Genomic DNA, 20,862 nt, shown 5'->3' with positions numbered 1-20,862 from the left:
CTGTAGGGAGCAGGAGCCGGAGCGGGAGGTGGGCGGGAGTGGGAGGCTTGACAGGGAGGGGGGCGTGGCTTGAGCGGAGGGACCCGCTACTCTTCCCCCCCCCCATCCCTCCCTCCACGGGCTCGGGCAGCTGCTGATGGTAAGCAACACACACACACTCATACACACACACAGGCACTCTCTCTCACACACACACACACACACACACACACGCACGCACGCACGCACGCACGCACACACGCACGCACACACACACACACACACGCACTCATATACACACACACACGCACACACATACACACACACAGGCACTCACGCTGCTTTCACTCCACACTCCTCCCCGCTCCCCGAAGCCTCTCCTCCTCCCGAAGCCTCCCCTCCTCATTGGCTCACAGCCACACCACGTGACGCGCCAACGCTAGGGATCACCATTCTCTTGTATCCCGTAGCGGCTGACGCGTCACAGCGTGTAGTGAGCTGTGCAGCCAAGGGGGACCGGGACCGGCTCCGCAGGATTCCCCTGCTGGTGGGGAACTTGCGTGTGGCCGCCCACGCCGCCGGCGCACCAGGTCCCAGGCCTTAAGCTTTAAAGGAGGAGAATGGAGTGTGTGATACGGGATTTGATAGGAAGCCAGGAGAGGGATTTCAGCAGGGGAGACGCTGAGACAGATTTAGGAGGTGTAAAGGCAGCATGCCTGGCGCTCACCGCCGGAAACTCGATATTTGTGCCCCACAATGCCTTGTGTCTGCCGCTGCAGTCTGTATTCTTTAAGAGCAAGGCATTGTAGGGTGCAAGTATCGAGTCTCCGGTGGTGAGCAAAAAGCCACGCTACCTTCACACAACCTACAGTTCTGAGCCTTTAACCCGCACGATCCAATGAAGAGGATGCTACAACTTTCCGTTCAGGCTGGTTGATTTTGACCCTTGGTGCCTCACAGACAGAGGTAAGGACAAGGGTCCTAATTATTTTGGGTGGAGGGTCTTTTTGAATATTAAGGAGGGTCTGTGTGGTATGAAGGGGGGATCTGTATTAGTATGAATGGGTGGGTCGGTGTGGATATGAGAGAGGGTCAGTGTGGGTATGAAGGGGGGGGGGATCTGTGTGGGTATGAAAGAGGGTCTGTGTTGGTATGATGGGGGTATGTGGGTGGGTATCAAGAGGGGGTCTGTGAGTATGGGGGGTTTGTGTGGGTATGAGGGTGTCTGTGTGAGTATGGGGGGCTGTGTGGATATGAGGGGGTCTGTGTGAGTATGGGGGGGTTGTGTGGGTATGAGGTAAGGGTCTGTGGGAGCATGAGGGAGGTCTGTGAGTATGGGGGGTTGTGTGGGTATGAGGGGGTCTTTGTGAGTATGGGGGGTTGTGTGGGTATGAGGTAGGGGTCTGTGTGAGTATGGGGGGTTGTGATGGTATGAGGTAGGGGTCTGTGTGAGTATAGGGGGTTGTGTGGGTATGAGGTAGGGGTCTGTGTGAGTATGGGGGGTTGTGTTGGTATGAGGTAGGGGTCTGTGTGAGTATGGGGGGTTGTGTGGGTATGAGGGTGTCTGTGTGAGTATGGGGGGTTGTGTGGGTATGAGGTAGGGGTCTGTGTGAGCATGGGGGGTTGTGTGGGTATGAGGTAGGGGTCTGTGTGAGTATGGGGGGTTGTGTGGGTATGAGGTAGGGGTCTGTGTGAGTATGGGGGGTTGTGTGGGTATGAGGTAGGGGTCTGTGTGAGTATGGGGGGTTGTGTAGGTATGAGGGGGTTTGTGTGAGTATGGGGGGTTGTGTAGGTATGAGGTAGGGGTCTGTGTGAGCATGAGGGAGGTCTGTGTGGGTATTAGACACTTTACAGTTCGTTGACTTGAATTGGCTCTAAGACAAAGACGTATGGCAGAAGACTGCTTCGTAAATATGTCACTTTTAACCCAACATTTCAATGTCATCGGTTACAACTAAATGAATCAGTGTGTCCAGCATTAAAGTCCGGAGTGCTGCTTAGTTTTCGTTATTAACTGGTCTTACCATACAGTTCTAACACCAGAGACAACGTTGTACCCAGCCGAAAAGATCCAGGGGGGTCATGCACTAAGCTCCGTTAAGTCGTTTTAGAGCGCAAAGTGCTCTTAGAACGTGACGTTGCTCTGAACACGATGCACTAAGCCACGCAAACAGGCACTTTGCGCTCTAAAACTGACTTAATTCTGGAAATTTTTCTAAGTCCAACTTTGCTCGTTCGTTACCGTTTGCGTTAAATTCTGCCCTTAAGCGGGATGCACTAAGCTACGTAACCTTAGCGTACGCGAAAGTTGCGTTCAACAGAACACGTCAGATCAAGGTAGACACAAAAAAAGCTGGACTTTGAAAAATGTCTTGCTTTACATTTTTGCATGCGTAACACTTATACAACAGGCCGGCGGGGGTCCCAGAGGGAGACCGGGGGTCGTGCGGGTGTCCCCGGCTGACCCCGCGGCCGTCCCGGGGTCCCCGCAGGAGTCCCGGGGTACCCGCGGGCCTGCGGTACCAATGTTGTGCCTACAAAAATACTAAACATTATTTCTAACTAAATACAACCCCCTAACACATACAGTACAATAATGTGCAAAATAACTATTATCCAGATATGGATAATAGATTATTTGCCCATTATTAAACACTGCATTAGCATACCTAAATAAAAACAGTAGCCAGCTAATCCAATGAATACAAGCAGTAACAACATCAACAATGAATTAATTAAACCATTAACCAATGAAACCAATTAATTCCTAAACCAACTCAAAATGAATAGTAACACTAACCAATCAAAGGAAAGAAAAGGTGATGTAAAATAGCGCTAATGGGAATTGAGACAATAAACCCTACTATGAGGGTGAGCCCTAATGGTAGAAAGGCAGCCTGGTGAAAAATTGATGGTACAATCAGATAAGACAGCATAAACAAAAAGAGATACCGGCGCCTAATGAGTCCAAAAATAATGGAAACCTGGATGTCCAGTGGAAATAGTCCCAGTCCCAAGATGATCTACAGTCACTAAATCTTTGGGTGCTCCGTTAGGACTCCATGCAGGGGAAGTGGAACATGAAACGAAAAAAAAGATATTTAGTGCAACACAGCTATACAAATTATACAGACATAAAATTGCAAACTGGCTGACACAAGGAGACAAGACAAACAGACACAACTAGACAAACAACACTAAAGCAAAGCTAATGATAAAAGTTAATTTATTATAACTAAAAATAAGGTGGTAGGACAAATAGCTGATGTGCCGCTCCGGTGGGTTAAAACCTAGATAACACTCACAGGACGGCAGATGTAGAATCGCATTAGACCAATGTGAGCTGGTAACCACGTGTAGGGGGTTCGCAGGGTGTTCTGGATGCCGTGCACTCCTTCCGTTTCTCCTTGCTGGCAATGACCGGAAATGACGTCTCCGTCGTACCGAAACCGGTAGTGACGTCGCCGGATGTGGCGTCAAGGACTGGCAATCTCCAGTGAAGCCGCAGGAAAACGGCAATCCGCACCTCCTTGCCCCTCAGTCGCTCAACCAAGGCACCCAGCGATTGTACTGCTTGTACTTCTAGTCAGCCAAAATGTCCAAATCAGAATAAAATAGCCCTATAGGCTATAGGTGTCCTACCACCTTATTTTTAGTTATAATAAATTAACTTTTATCATTAGCTTTGCTTTAGTGTTGTTTGTTTAGTTGTGTCTGTTTGTCTTGTCTCCTTGTGTCAGCCAGTTTGCAATTTTATGTCTGTATAATTTGTATAGCTGTGTTGCACTAAATATCTTTTTTTCCGTTTCATGTTCCACTTCCCCTGCATGGAGTCCTAACGGAGTACCCAAAGATTTAGTGACTGTAGATCATCTTGGGACTGGGACTATTTCAACTGGACATCCAGGTTTCCATTGTTTTTGGACTCATTAGGCGCCGGTATCACTAACCAATCAAACCAATGAATTACTACAACATTAATGAATGTAAACATTTAAAGACAAAGAAATAAATTCAAACAATATCTGAAATAACCATAAAACGCATTAGCTAACATAATACAACATTAACTACAAACGAACACCAATCGCAAACATTTTATTACCATTAAGCAGGAAAAAATAAACAATCACATCCACATAAGAAATTGAAATTAAAAACCAACAGCAATACCAAGCCACAAATGCCCCCCAAATATTGTCATAATAATGTATTCATCTGTACCCTAAAGTGGTACAGATTAATATATTATCAGTCAATGTGCCTCCTCCAAAAAATCAAAAAACACATCCAACGAAGAAACCTGTAAAAAGAGACATTTACAAACATTCAATATATTACTTACCATTAGAAGCGGTGGCCCTCCGACTCCCGGGGTAACAGGAAGCTCACGTACCTTGAAGGCCTCCAACAGCATCCGATGCCATCCGCCATGAAGATCCGGATCAGGTACCCAAATCTTCCTTTTTCTTTCTTTAATCACCTTCTTCTATCTTCACCTGTCACCATTTCTTGATCTTCTTTATCTTCTATCTTCATCTGTCAAACCAAAAAACCCCATGGTAAATCCCATCCGATGTTGTCTCGTCGTCTTCTTGAGCTCAAATGAGGCGTCACGGCCTTAAATAGGGCTTGTGACGTCACATTTAGTCTCAAAATGGTTAACAGCCACCTCATTGGTTGTTCAAACCATGTTCCGACTTAAATTTTTTTTTTTACATGACGTCACTTAAAGGGAATGATGCCAGCCAATCAGAATGGCTGTGCTTCATTTGCCTTTAAGATGACTTCACTAAATCCAAGATGGCCGGCGTCACATGGTATTTCAGCCAATCAGATCGTGGGAACCAATTCCACACTCTGATATGCTGAAATACCATGTGACGCTGGCCATCTTGGATTTAGTGAAGTCATCTTAAAGGCAAATGCAGCACAGCCGTTCTGATTGGCTGGCATCATTCCCTTTAAGTGACGTCATGTAAAAATTTTTTTTTAAGTCGGAACATGGTTTTAACAGCCAATCAGGTGGCTGTTAACCATTTTGAGGCTAAATGTGACGTCACAAGCCCTATTTAAGGCCGTGACGCCTCATTTGAGCCCAAAAGATGACGAGACAACATCGGTTGGGATTTACCAGGGTTTTTTTGGATTGACAGATGAAGATAGAAGATAAAGAAGATCAAGAAATGGTGACAGGTGAAGATAGAAGAAGGTGATTAAAGAAAGAAAAAGGAAGATTTGGGTACCTGATCCGGATCTTCATGGCGGATGGCATCGGATGCTGTTGGAGGCCTTCAAGGTACGTGAGCTTCCTGTTACCCCGGGAGTCGGAGGGCCACCGCTTCTAATGGTAAGTAATATATTGAATGTTTGTAAATGTCTCTTTTTACAGGTTTCTTCATTGGATGTGTTTTTTGATTTTTTGGGGGAGGCACATTGACTGATAATATATTAATCTGTACCACTTTAGGGTACAGATGAATACATTATTATGACAATATTTGGGGGGCATTTGTGGCTTGGTATTGCTGTTGGTTTTTTTAATTTCAATTTCTTATGTGGATGTGATTGTTTATTTTTTCCTGCTTAATGGTAATAAAATGTTTGCGATTGGTGTTCGTTTGTAGTTAATGTTGTATGTTAGCTAATGCGTTTTATGGTCATTCCAGATATTGTTTGAATTTATGTCTTTGTCTTTTAATATTTACATTAATAAATTTTGTAGTAATTTATTGGTTTGATTGGTTAGTGTTACTATTCATTTTGAGTTGGTTCAGGAATTAATTGGTTTCATTGGTTAATGGTTTAATTAACTCATTGTTGATGTTGTTACTGCTTGTATTCATTGGATTAGCTGGCTATTGTTTTTATTTATTTTATTTAGGTATGCTAATGCAGTGTTTAATAATGGTCAAATAATCTATTATCCATATCTGGATAATAGTAATTTTGCACATTATTGTACTGTATGTGTTAGGGCGGAGGGGGGGTCGTGTATTGATGTTTGTTAAATCTTTTTTTAATATACATGTATTTCATAGTGTAGATGTGCAGGGGATCTCCGGAGCTGAACCGCATTGGTTTCAGGTCCGAGGACCCCCTACTTCAGGAGATACAGGCCCCGTTATGGGGTGCCGGTATCCCCTGCACTTTCAAACGTCCGCGTCACGTGACCGGGACATTGAAATTCTGCAGGGGATACCGGCACCCCATAACGGGGCCTGTATCTCATGAAGTAGGGGGTCCTCGGACCTTAAACCAATGCTGTTCAGCTCCGGAGACCCCCTGCTCATGTACACTATTATTCAAATGTATTTATTTAGTGTACGATCGCCTGTAACAGGCTTGCATGGAGATGGTAAATCTCCATGCAAATGTTACACGCGGCTTTTTTTTCTAGCAGCTAGCGTACGTGAAGTTTAAGAACGCTAGCAGGGGGGAAAAGCAACATGTACGCTGTGGGTGTTTTGAGCACGTACGTTTAAAAAATGGGCTCAAGGCCTTAGTGAATCGCGTCCCCGGCCTCACTTTTTAACGGACGTGCTTTTTTTGAACATCAGAACGCAAACCCATTGAGCTTAATGCATAGCCCCCCATATGTTAGTAATACCTATACGTTATGCTATATCATACCATATACAGTATAACTATATACTATACGTTATACTATGATTAACCCTATTGTCAGTTATCGTGATCCTTTTGCTTCTCTGTAATTCTCCCTTTTTGCTTTTAAAATTTTTTTTTGTTTCTCTTCACAATTGTACATTTTCAATGTGCAATGTGGCACAGAATAAAATAATTTTTTTTTTTATATTTACAGTTGGGAGGCTGTGTGACTACGTATTTAACTTCAACCTACCCCTCTCCGCTTCTTCCTGGCCATGATTTGTGATGTTGTCGTTGGGGAACTCGATCGAATTAGAGATCCGCTGCTGTGCCTGTGAGATAGTAAAAAATGCGTCATTACTCCAAATCTGTGACACAGCAGCTCGGTGACACACCGCAAGGACGAGCCGCTCAGACACACACCGCAGCGACGAGCCGCTCATACACACACCGCAAGGACGAGCCGCTCAGACACACACCGCAGGGATGAGCCGCTCAGATACACACCGCAAGGACGGACCGCTCAGATACACTCCGCAGCGACGAGCCGCTCAGATACACACCGCAAGGACGGACCGCTCAGATACACTTCGCAGCGACGAGCCGCTCAGATACACACCGCAGGGACGAACCGCTCAGATACACACCGCAGGGACGAGCCGCTCAGATACACACCGCAGGGACGAACCGCTCAGATACACACCGCAGGGACGAGCCGCTCAGATACACACCACAGGGACGAGCCGCTCAGATACACAACGCAGCGACGAGCCGCTCAGACACACACCGCAAGGACGGACCGCTCAGATACACACCGCAGCGACGAGCCGCTCAGATACACACCGCAGGGACGAGCCGCTCAGATACACAACGCAGCGACGAGCCGCTCAGACACACACCGCAGGGACGAACCGCTCAGATACACACCGCAGGGACGAGCCGCTCAGATACACACCACAGGGACGAGCCGCTCAGATACACACCGCAAGGACGGACCGCTCAGATACACTTCGCAGCGACGAGCCGCTCAGATACACACCGCAGGGACGAGCCGCTCAGATACACACCGCAAGGACGGACCGCTCAGATACACTTCGCAGCGACGAGCCGCTCAGATACACACCGCAGGGACGAACCGCTCAGATACACACCGCAGGGACGAGCCGCTCAGATACACACCACAGGGACGAGCCGCTCAGATACACAACGCAGCGACGAGCCGCTCAGACACACACCGCAGGGACGAGCCGCTCAGATACACACCGCAGCGACAAGCCGCTCAGACACACAATGCAAGGACGAACCGCTCAGATACACACCGCTGCGACGAGCCGCTCAGACACACACCGCAGGGACGAGCCGCTCAGACACACACCGCAGGGACGAGCCGCTCAGACACACACCGCAGGGACGAGCCGCTCAGATACACACCGCAGGGACGAGCCGCTCAGATACACAACGCAGCGACGAGCCGCTCAGACACACACCGCAGGGACGAGCCGCTCAGATACACACCGCAGGGACGAGCCGCTCAGATACACACCGCAGGGACGAGCCGCTCAGATACACACCGCAGGGACGAGCCGCTCAGACACACACCGCAGGGACGAGCCGCTCAGATACACACCGCAGGGACGAGCCGCTCAGACACACACCGCAGCGACGAGCCGCTCAGATACACACCGCAGGGACGAGCCGCTCAGATACACACCGCAGGGACGAGCCGCTCAGATACACACCGCAGGGACGAGCCGCTCAGATACACACCGCAGGGACGAGACGCTCAGATACACACCGCAGCGACGAGCCGCTCAGATACACACCGCAGCGACGAGCCGCTCAGACACACACCGCAGGGACGAGCCGCTCAGATACACACCGCAGGGACGAGCCGCTCAGACACACACCGCAGGGATGAGCCGCTCAGACACACACCGCAGGGATGAGCCGCTCAGATACACACCGCAGGGACGAGCCGCTCAGACACACACCGCAGGGACGAGCCGCTCAGACACACACCGCAGGGACGAGCCGCTCAGATACACACCGCAGCGACGAGCCGCTCAGATACACACCACAGGGACGAGCCGCTCAGATACACACCGCAGCGACGAGCCGCTCAGATACACACCGCAGGGACGAGCCGCTCAGACACACACCGCAGGGACGAGCCGCTCAGATACACACCGCAGGGACGAGCCGCTCAGACACACACTGCAGTGACGAGCCGCTCAGACACACACCGCAGCGACGAGCCGCTCAGATACACACCGCAGGGACGAGCCGCTCAGACACACACCGCAGGGACGAGCCGCTCAGACACACACCGCAGGGACGAGCCGCTCAGACACACACCGCAGGGACGAGCCGCTCAGATACACACCGCAGGGACGAGCCGCTCAGACACACACCGCAGCGACGAGCCGCTCAGATACACACCGCAGCGACGAGCCGCTCAGACACACACCGCAGCGACGAGCCGCTCAGATACACACCGCAGCAACGAGCCGCTCAGATACACACCGCAGCGACGAGACGCTCAGATACACACCGCAGGGACGAGCCGCTCAGATACACACCGCAGGGACGAGCCGCTCAGACACACACCGCAGCGACGAGCCGCTCAGATACACACCGCAGGGACGAGCCGCTCAGACACACACCGCAGCGACGAGCCGCTCAGACACACACCGCAGCGACGAGCCGCTCAGACACACACCGCAGGGACGAGCCGCTCAGATACACACCGCAGGGACGAGCCGCTCAGACACACACCGCAGGGACGAGCCGCTCAGATACACACCGCAGGGACGAGCCGCTCAGACACACACCGCAGGGACGAGCCGCTCAGACACACACCGCAGGGACGAGCCGCTCAGACACACACCGCAGGGACGAGCCGCTCAGATACACACCGCAGGGACGAGCCGCTCAGATACACACCGCAGGGACGAGCCGCTCAGACACACACCGCAGGGACGAGCCGCTCAGACACACACCGCAGGGACGAGCCGCTCAGACACACACCGCAGGGACGAGCTGCTCAGACACACACCGCAGGGACGAGCCGCTCAGACACACACCGCAGCGACGAGCCGCTCAGACACACACCGCAGGGACGAGCCGCTCAGACACACACCGCAGGGACGAGCTGCTCAGACACACACCGCAGGGACGAGCCGCTCAGACACACACCGCAGGGACGAGCCGCTCAGACACACACCGCAGGGACGAGCCGCTCAGACACACACCGCAGGGACGAGCCGCTCAGATACACACCGCAGGGACGAGCCGCTCAGATACACACCGCAGGGACGAGCCGCTCAGATACACAACGCAGCGACGAGCCGCTCAGACACACACCGCAGGGACGAGCCGCTCAGATACACACCGCAGGGACGAGCCGCTCAGATACACACCGCAGGGACGAGCCGCTCAGATACACACCGCAGGGACGAGCCGCTCAGACACACACCGCAGCGACGAGCCGCTCAGATACACACCGCAGGGACGAGCCGCTCAGATACACACCGCAGGGACGAGCCGCTCAGATACACACCGCAGGGACGAGCCGCTCAGATACACACCGCAGGGACGAGACGCTCAGATACACACCGCAGCGACGAGCCGCTCAGATACACACCGCAGCGACGAGCCGCTCAGACACACACCGCAGGGACGAGCCGCTCAGATACACACCGCAGGGACGAGCCGCTCAGACACACACCGCAGGGATGAGCCGCTCAGACACACACCGCAGGGATGAGCCGCTCAGATACACACCGCAGGGACGAGCCGCTCAGACACACACCGCAGGGACGAGCCGCTCAGACACACACCGCAGGGACGAGCCGCTCAGATACACACCGCAGCGACGAGCCGCTCAGACACACACCGCAGCGACGAGCCGCTCAGACACACACTGCAGTGACGAGACGCTCAGATACACACCGCAGGGACGAGCCGCTCAGACACACACCGTAGCGACGAGCCGCTCAGATACACACCGCAGGGACGAGCCGCTCAGATACACACCGTAGCGACGAGCCGCTCAGATACACACCGCAGGGACGAGCCGCTCAGACACACACCGCAGGGACGAGCCGCTCAGATACACACCGCAGGGACGAGCCGCTCAGACACACACCGCAGGGACGAGCCGCTCAGATACACACCGCAGGGACGAGCCGCTCAGACACACACCGCAGGGACGAGCCGCTCAGATACACACCGCAGGGACGAGCCGCTCAGATACACACCGCAGGGACGAGCCGCTCAGATACACACCGCAGGGACGAGCCGCTCAGATACACACCGCAGCGACGAGCCGCTCAGACACACACCGCAGGGACGAGCCGCTCAGACACACACCGCAGTGACGAGCCGCTCAGACACACACCGCAGCGACGAGCCGCTCAGATACACACCGCAGGGACGAGCCGCTCAGACACACACCGCAGGGACGAGCCGCTCAGACACACACCGCAGGGACGAGCCGCTCAGACACACACCGCAGGGACGAGCCGCTCAGATACACACCGCAGGGACGAGCCGCTCAGACACACACCGCAGCGACGAGCCGCTCAGATACACACCGCAGCGACGAGCCGCTCAGACACACACCGCAGCGACGAGCCGCTCAGATACACACCGCAGCAACGAGCCGCTCAGATACACACCGCAGCGACGAGACGCTCAGATACACACCGCAGGGACGAGCCGCTCAGATACACACCGCAGGGACGAGCCGCTCAGACACACACCGCAGCGACGAGCCGCTCAGATACACACCGCAGGGACGAGCCGCTCAGACACACACCGCAGCGACGAGCCGCTCAGACACACACCGCAGCGACGAGCCGCTCAGACACACACCGCAGGGACGAGCCGCTCAGACACACACCGCAGGGACGAGACGCTCAGACACACACCGCAGGGACGAGCCGCTCAGACACACACCGCAGGGACGAGCCGCTCAGACACACACCGCAGGGACGAGCCGCTCAGATACACACCACAGGGACGAGCCGCTCAGATACACACCGCAGGGACGAGCCGCTCAGACACACACCGCAGGGACGAGCCGCTCAGACACACACCGCAGGGACGAGCCGCTCAGACACACACCGCAGGGACGAGCTGCTCAGACACACACCGCAGGGACGAGCCGCTCAGACACACACCGCAGGGACGAGCCGCTCAGACACACACCGCAGGGACGAGCCGCTCAGATACACACCACAGCGACGAGCCGCTCAGATACACACCGCAGGGACGAGCCGCTCAGACACACACCGCAGGGACGAGCCGCTCAGACACACACCGCAGGGACGAGCCGCTCAGATACACACCGCAGGGACGAGCCGCTCAGATACACACCGCAGGGACGAGCCGCTCAGACACACACCGCAGGGACGAGCCGCTCAGACACACACCGCAGGGACGAGCCGCTCAGACACACACCGCAGGGACGAGCCGCTCAGACACACACCGCAGGGACGAGCCGCTCAGACACACACCGCAGGGACGAGCCGCTCAGACACACACCGCAGGGACGAGCCGCTCAGACACACACCGCAGCGACGAGCCGCTCAGATACACACCGCAGGGACGAGCTGCTCAGACACACACCGCAGCGACGAGCCGCTCAGACACACACCGCAGGGACGAGCCGCTCAGATACACACCGCAGTGACGAGCCGCTCAGATACACACCGCAGCAACGAGCCGCTCAGATACACACCGCAGGGACGAGCCGCTCAGATACACACCGCAGGGACGAGCCGCTCAGACACACACCGCAGCGACGAATCGCTCAGATACACACCGCAGGGACGAGCCGCTCAGACACACACCGCAGGGACGAGCCGCTCAGACACACACCGCAGCGACGAGCCGCTCAGATACACACCGCAGGGACGAGCCGCTCAGACACACACCGCAGCGACGAGCCGCTCAGATACACACCGCAGGGACGAGCCGCTCAGACACACACCGCAGGGACGAGCCGCTCAGATACACAGCGCAGGGACGAGACGCTCAGATACACACCGCAGCGACGAGACGCTCAGATACACACCGCAGCGACGAGACGCTCAGATACACACCGCAGGGACGAGCCGCTCAGATACACACCGCAGGGACGAGCCGCTCAGATACACACCGCAGCGACGAGCCGCTCAGATACACACCGCAGCGACGAGCTGCTCAGACACACACCGCAGGGACGAGCCGCTCAGATACACACCGCAGCGACGAGCCGCTCAGACACACACTGCAGTGACGAGACGCTCAGACACACACTGCAGTGACGAGACGCTCAGACACACACTGCAGTGACGAGCCGCTCAGACACACACCGCAGGGACGAGCCGCTCAGATACACACCGCAGCGACGAGCCGCTCAGACACACACCGCAGTGACGAGACGCTCAGACACACTGCAGTGATGAGACGCTCAGACACACACTACAGTGACGAGACGCTCAGACACACACTGCCACAGTTCTATGCTGCTCAGATACACTCTCAGATAAGCCTATCCTACCCTTCAATCACTCAGGCACTTGACAGATACCGACATAATATAATTATGGATTTATAAATCAATAGCACATTTCTCACCATTCTTCATTAATACTAATAACACTAATAATGAAAATTGTACATGGTAGCTCAAGAGGAATCCCTGTTCCAAATAGCTCACGATATAATAAAGCAGTAGGACTGTGTTTTTCAATTGTTTTTGGTTAAGGAATCCTATAATTATATTGTGCCCTATAATTATATTGTGCCCTATAATTATATTGTGAAATCTGCGGAACCCCAACTCTCTCTAACAGCCTTTCTGAGATCAGATGCATTGTAAGGAAACCCAACCCTCTCTAATAGTGCGTCTGAGATTAGATACATTGTAAGGAACCCCAACCCTCTCTAATAGGGCGTCTGAGATCAGATGCATTGTAAGGAACCCCAACCCTCTCTAACAGCGCGTCTGAGATCAGATGCATTGTAAGGAACCCCAACCCTCTCTAATAGCGCGTCTGAGATCAGATGCATTGTAAGGAACCCCAACCCTCTCTAACAGCGCGTCTGAGATCAGATGCATTGTAAATTCTTCTGCATTTGGCCCAATTTTCAAATGACCTGAAAATTGCGTGGAACCTTGGTTGAAAAATACTGCCCTAGGAGATAGCAAATGGCAAATGACAACATACAAGCATAATAGTTAAGGAAATCACTTGTCCAGGTGATCTTTGATGACATAATTGTTTTTAACACTTCAATGTCTTAGGGGGCTGCAGTACAATGTCTATAATGTATACCTCTCCTGCAGGGTTTCCAGCAATCCCCATTTTCTAATCAAGAATCCTAGCCACCTTATACTGTATGCCACAAAAAAATTGCATGCGTCAAAACAAGTCTGAGTTAATGTTGTAAAGGGGACCGTATACATTGGTTTTGTTATTTTGATTTTGGGTCAATAAAATTAACACAACCTGCAAAAAAAGAAAATAATGTGTGGTATGATTTTCAGTTTATTAGAAAGAAAGGTGGAAAAACAGCTAGGTCTCAATATTACAAACTTAAAGTAAATTACACTTATCACAAGGACAAAACAATGCAAGACAATATAGAAACTGCCAGCAAAATCTCCTTTTAATAGGTAGAGAACTATTTCTTCCAAAATATATGTTGTTTGCGGGAAAACTCGTGGCTCTAAAGATTTATATTTTTGCTTCTCTGCTACTCTCAAGCTGCACGTGGTTTATACGGGAGAGCTATTCATTGTGCTATCAACTAGAAAATACCATCATTTTTGTAAGTCGGGGCACACTGATCGTTCCCATATTGTATGAGAATATCTAGGAGAGAAAAAAGTATTCTAGGAGGAAAATGTTACCCTTCATTCTGGGTTATTATAGCCAGCTATAAATTGGTAATGTTGGAGTTTTGGTTGTGGTACTCCACACTAGCAATAAGACAGATTGAAATGTTTTTTTTTTTTTTTTTTAAATAACATGTATTATTCTGTTAGAGAAGATACAGTATATACATACATACATACACAAGCACAGGGGTATTTTTGTAGGTAAAAAGATGCCAACCCAGATCCGTAAGCAGAGAAAAAGTTATTTGTATGTACTGTAAACTACGATATATAATTCAACTTACATTACAATAATTTCATAATCACTACATAGAGTTTCTTGTTGATCCCTCAAAATAAGTGCCGGAACCCAAACAAAAAGACAGTTTACACGAGTTCTCTAAAAATATTCCTGTGTGTACGTGTGTGTATATACACCCACACATACACCATGTAAAAAGCCCATGTGCACGTATAGCAATAGTAGAACATACTTTGCCCTAACCAAGGCATGGAGAAATGATAATACAGCACACGATAATGAACTGAACAGAAAAGTCCAATTCGAACAATGATGATATAGCTCACGTGGTGTTCTTGTTGGACTGAATGAAACTCTTTTTTTGTTCAATTCATTACCGTGGACTGCAGGGGAGCGCAAACTTTTACTGCTGCGCCCCACTGTCCGGCCTGCTCGGAGCTCGTGCCCCCCCTCCCCTCCTCCTCCTACCTGCCAGCTGCGTCAAATGACGCTCCGGGGTCACGTGATGCAAGGTCACGTGACCCGCTGCGTCATTTGACCCTTGTGACGTCACATCGCATGACCCCGCTGCGTCATTTGACGCCGCGTTGCCATCGAGATGAGTCACAGCGTCTGAATCCCGGTAAGTTTTATTGTTGCAGAGGCCTCACGTGATCCCCGGCATTTCATTTAAACGCCTTGGGGAAGAGCGCGGGGCCTCTGCAACCGTCCGCGCCCTCCAGACAAATCTCTCGCCCCCCTGGGGGGCAGGATTCCCCAGTTTGCACACCCCTGGTGTGCTGTATTATCATTTCTCCATGCCTTGGTTTGGGTAATGTATGTTCTATTATTGCTCTAGGTGAACATGGGCTTTTTGCATTTTGGGTGTTTGTGTATATGTATGTATTATACTATTTGTTATTTATATGATTGTCAAGTATATTACTGCTGTGACGCTCTATGTACATTAATGGCGCTATATAAATAAAGACATACATGTATGTACAGACACACACACACACACACACACACACACACACACACACACACACACACACACACACACACACACACACACACACATAAAAGTTAAGCGTTTTATTGCTGGCCTTTGTATTGACAAGGCTGATTATTTCGTGAAAGAAAAATCCCACTATTGGCCTGAATAGATACATATGCTTCCCGAGCCACAGCTTGAATAGAAGTAGTTTAAAACATTTACTGCGGGAAGGGGCTGCATCGCATTGCAGATCCTACAGCAGCAAACCAGCGAATACAGTCCTTACCAAAAAGAAACTTCAGCAACCATGAAGTCAGGTATAATTAGGAATTCCGTTTTTTGTGTTTAACACCATAAAAAAAAAAACACACCGATTAATCATCTAGTACTTCCAGTTTAAACCGATAAAAAAAAATTAAATTAATTAATTTCCTACTGTGTACACTGTACCATTTCTTATAGCAGCCCAGTCTCAGGTAGGAGACGGATGTAACACAGGGGGTAGTATGCAAACTACAACGAAAGTGCACCGATAAACACCACAATTCAAATGTGTGTCAGCCTTTTTGACATTGTTAACAATGATTAACACAGAACTTTTGTTATAAAATACTGGAAAAGCAAACAAATAAACACACATTTTACAAAAAGATAAACACTGAAAACCCTCTCCCCAGGTATAATGCAAAGCGTTTAAGACAGGACCGCTACAGTAAATGTCCTTGTCAAATTGAGTTTTCACTATTTAAAGATAGTGAGAGGTTTTGCCGACAAATACTGTAGTAGTATAATTTTAGAACTAATTTACAAATTTCTTGCGATACAAGATGAAGTGACAATCTGAATAGCACTACAAGACATATATTAACACTATTTGACATGCAAGCGTCACAATGATGATAGAAGTTTTTTTTTTATAAAGTAACACGGTTTCTGTCCTCTTTACAGGAATCTGATGCTAAAAAGTGACAACATTTAAGACACATTTAATAAACAACTAAAAGGATGTGCTGCAGGATAAGAATAATGCTTTTGCTAAAGAAAAAAAAAAGTGAAAGAGATGACAATTTGGAGGACAATGTAACTCCTGCAGTATAAAGAGCCCACAACGCTGCTTAACTTCTTCAGAACCAAAGCGGGGATAACTGATCTTAAAGCAACAGGTAGTAATGATCGCCATTTTACTTACATTAAGAGATCTCTCCTTGCCTTTTTCAACGCTGTCTTTATTTTTTTATAAATGTGATATCCAGGAACTATAAGCGTTTGAAAGATTAAGTGTCCGGGAGGATAAAATGGACCTCTCCCCTGAGCCCGGTGCAGTGTAAAGGTTACCAGAGATGAAACACTTACAATATATATATACAATATTTACTCGCCCGGGGGTTAAATCCACTCGCCCGGGGCGAGCAAATGTATAGGTTTGTCGAACACTGTGTATATATATATATATATATATATATATATATATATATATATATATATATATATATATATATATATATATATATATATATATATATATATATATATATATATATATATATATATATACATATATATTATATATATATATATATTATTTTTTTTAAAGAGCGGGGATATGGTCAGGGGACGAGATACTGATTAAGATTATATGAATGGAACTCAAATAGGCTTCAGTGGGGGAAGTGGAGGTTGCGGCTTCAAGTTATTGGTTGCCAAGGGGTAAAGGCACGAGGACTGGAACGAGGGGTGAGAGGGTTACTGGAGCCCCTCTGGGTTTATACATTTTGACACTATGGATAAGTATGTATATTACTGATTTTGTATGTACAGCACCCGCACCCAAACAATAGTTCATGCACTCCGGGGTTAAGGCACAAGAAATAAGGTGCAAACTGTAACCCCGTGGCAGACAGGGCAGCAAACATGCTTCACACATTGCTAATCCAAGCACAAAAGGGCAAGTGTTTGATCATGCAGCTCTTGTGCAAAGCTTTGGTCAGGCCAGTAGCCTCTGCTGTCCAGGTGTATTCAGCACTGAAGAGGCTACAATTGTTGTCACCAAGGGAAGGTTAGGAATTTAGGATGACATGCTGAAGACTTACGCATCTAAATACACAGTGTGCAACTCACAGAACGCATAACTGGTCAATGAACAGTAGACGCTGCTAACACAAAACAAAAGGGATTAGGGGTAGCAGTGGTTGCATATGAGAGAAAGTAATGCAAAGGAGAGTGGGTTCATTGATAAAAGAAACAAACATACTGTAAATAGTTACTGCCTTTGAATCTATTGGCTTGTTTAACCTTTCCATTAGCAAAGAGGCCAGCAAAATGTTTAATATTCTTTTTATCAAGTAATGTCATTTCAGACCCAAAAGCTTGACTATTTGTAGGTTACTAAACCTGACCTAATGGTAACAGGTAAAGTAATGTAGTTATCTCTTAGCGTATTCATGCTAGACCAGTGTGTTATGTACATCTATGCCCAAATTATCACCAGCCAAGGCAATAATATTATTTGGATTTGTTTCCAACCACTGTTCATATTTGTACTCAGATAATATTGTTCGACTGTGTAGGATTTCTTCGTTTCCTCTGGTTAATACACATGCCACTGCAGGGGACTCACAGGCACTCAACTGAACCAAACCTGAACTGTTCCATAAGAAAGCACACCAAAGCCTGACTCTCATTCTCTTGGCTGCAAGAGGCTTGTAACTCATACAATACAGACTAGGGGGCCTATGCAGAGAGCAGCGCTATAGCAAATATCGCCATTTTTTGATGAAATTTGCTTAGAAAACAGCAGAAAATGGCAAGTTACGAAAAACGTGCCATTTTTTTTTTCTATTTGTAAATCTCGCCGCGCGGCTGGCGAGAACCTACATCTCGCTAGTTTTAAAAATATCCGAATTCAGAAAGGCGCGAACGCCATCTAGCAGCTGTTCGCGCCAATAAAATGGCGCGATTTTCTACAATTAGCTCCGCCAACAAAAGTTGGCAAGAAGCTAGAGCTCGCCGGCCATAGGGGGAAAAAAAATGCGCGATTTTTTATTTTACACATTTCAGCAGCGCGCATCTCTCCCTTTTAAACTCGCCACACGCATTCATGCTATAAATTGCAGATTTCGCACATTTCTGCATATGGAGAATAAAACTCTCCAAAAAAGCTACTTTTTATTACCCTCGCCCATTTTTAAAATCGCTGCTCTCTGCATAGGCCCCTAGATATGATACATAGAAATAGTCAATTAATAACCATCGTCAGTCATTGACTTGTAATTGAACTAGGGGACAGCGGTATATCAGAAATGTCCTTTTTGTTAAATACTGTACAATGCATGTGCAATAAAACAATTGTTTTCTGTTGTTTTGGCATAAAAACATCCATACTTTAATGGGTTCCATGGATCTGTGCCCGTTGCTAAATAGGACCAGTCTGTCCTGAAATTAGACACTGTAACCATCCCACCACAGGTCAGAACTGATATAGCTGATCAGCAAATATTAACCCTGAAATGTGAATGTTTTCTCTTTATAATTGCTTTTTGTTTATTTAGTCCCTGTCCTAACTAACCCCATTAAATGTTGACTTTAGGTAATCAGAAACCAAAACTTCCTTTGCAGGGTCAAAATCCTTTTAATTCCACTTGGGATGAAGTATGTAACTATGGGAACCTCCAATGCAAAACCAGCACTAATGCTTGATCTCACACATGAGATGGTCCAAAGGTTATCAGAGAAGTTCTGTACCACTGCTTTTTGATTCACAATTCCACTTTTGTAACAAGAATAGAGTCAATTAATCATACACTGTTTTAATGATATCTAAATAACTTTTCATCCTTATTAAAAAGGATTGTACTCTTTTGCACGGTACCACTACATTTTAGTGGCACTCTGATCAATAATTAATGGTCTTAAGCAGTATTGCGATTCCTTTTTTTCACTAATTAATGGTCCTAAGCAGTATTGTGACTCACTTTTTCAATTTAATTTCACGATCTAAGAATTTTAAAAACTTTTAAAAGTTGTCACTGCTGATCTGATGAGCCATATAACTAACTGCCTGTAAATATAGATTCCCATAGGTTGCTTCAAACATCTGCAAAAGCTCATTATCGCATCTGTAAATATTCAGAATATTTAGCGTGAGATAGAAAGCAGTGGGATTATTTTAGGCGAAATAATTGAAATAAAAAATAATTGTATTACTCTCACTCCCTACATCAATAAAAAAAATAATTGTAATGCTGTTTTTATGTGCAGCAGTTGTACCCCAATAATAAAAACAAAACAACTTTACACCTTACATTTCCCCCTGCCCCCCCCCAAGACAAATCATCCAAAATGAAGCTTTAAGTAGTGTCCCCAAATCCCAAACTCACCCAGAATAATTATTCTCACTCCCTACATCAATTGTCTCATCCATGTCACTGTCAGAGCTGGTGTCATCGCAGGGTCTCTTCATTTTCAAAGCGAGAGAAAATAAGAATCACCCTCCACACAAAAAAAATAAAGCAAATCACAGTGAGAGTTCCGCTCGGGGGATGCAATGTCCAGAGGATGGGAGATGAGTGGGAGTGAACTGTCCCTGCATTCAGACACCAGCATCTACTGTATTTCCCAGCAGGTCTGCAATGCTTTCCCACGCTGCAGATCACAGGCTGAAGCCACACAAGTCACCACTCCCCCTGGCAGACACACCCACCTCCATACTCATTAGGAACACCCCTCTGCATTCTATAAACACACCCCCCAAAGCCCTCTGCGTTCTATAAACACCCCCCAAAGCCCTCTGCGTTCTATAAACACCCCCCCCCCCCCAAAGCCCTCGGCGTTCTAAGAACACACCCCCCAAAGCCCTCTGCGTTCTAAGAACACACCCACCACATAAATACATTCTACTGTGGGGAATCGTGAGTTATGTCCCAGTAAGAAGTATGAAGGGTGAAGGAGTGCTAGTGTATATTATTATTATTGTTTATTTATAAAGTGACAACATATTCCGCAGCGCGGTGGGGAATCAGAATGGTGTCAAGCACGTAAAATTAATGACATACCAAATAAGAACAATTGCAAACGAAACACAGTGAATTTCTTCTCCATTGTTATATGCCGCCTAGTGCTTTTAACTATTTTCTTGCCTCACTATTTTTTACTTATTTGGTTAAG

At 48.4% G+C, this 20,862-nt stretch overlaps 1 protein-coding gene across 1 annotated transcript in view; it reads right to left on the bottom strand.

Annotated features, from left to right (window-relative positions):
• Nucleotides 1-20,325, bottom strand: part of HEY2 (hes related family bHLH transcription factor with YRPW motif 2) — a 51,620-nt gene extending 31,295 nt beyond the window's left edge. Inside the window, exons 1-2 of the mRNA XM_075597244.1 lie at nt 20,076-20,325; nt 6,842-6,920 (exon numbers count right to left, since the gene is read on the bottom strand). Of these exons, the coding sequence (XP_075453359.1) occupies nt 6,842-6,920; nt 20,076-20,158 (162 nt within the window). The 5' untranslated portion in view covers nt 20,159-20,325. The remainder of the gene's footprint in view (nt 1-6,841; nt 6,921-20,075) is intronic.
• Nucleotides 20,326-20,862: the final 537 nt, after the last annotated feature.

This window comes from Ascaphus truei, chromosome 4, assembly GCF_040206685.1.
Source record: "Ascaphus truei isolate aAscTru1 chromosome 4, aAscTru1.hap1, whole genome shotgun sequence".
In the NCBI taxonomy this organism is placed as follows: domain Eukaryota; kingdom Metazoa; phylum Chordata; class Amphibia; order Anura; family Ascaphidae; genus Ascaphus; species Ascaphus truei.
The sequence above is the reverse complement of the archived record's forward strand: the minus strand, read 5'-3'. Positions and strand labels throughout refer to the sequence as shown.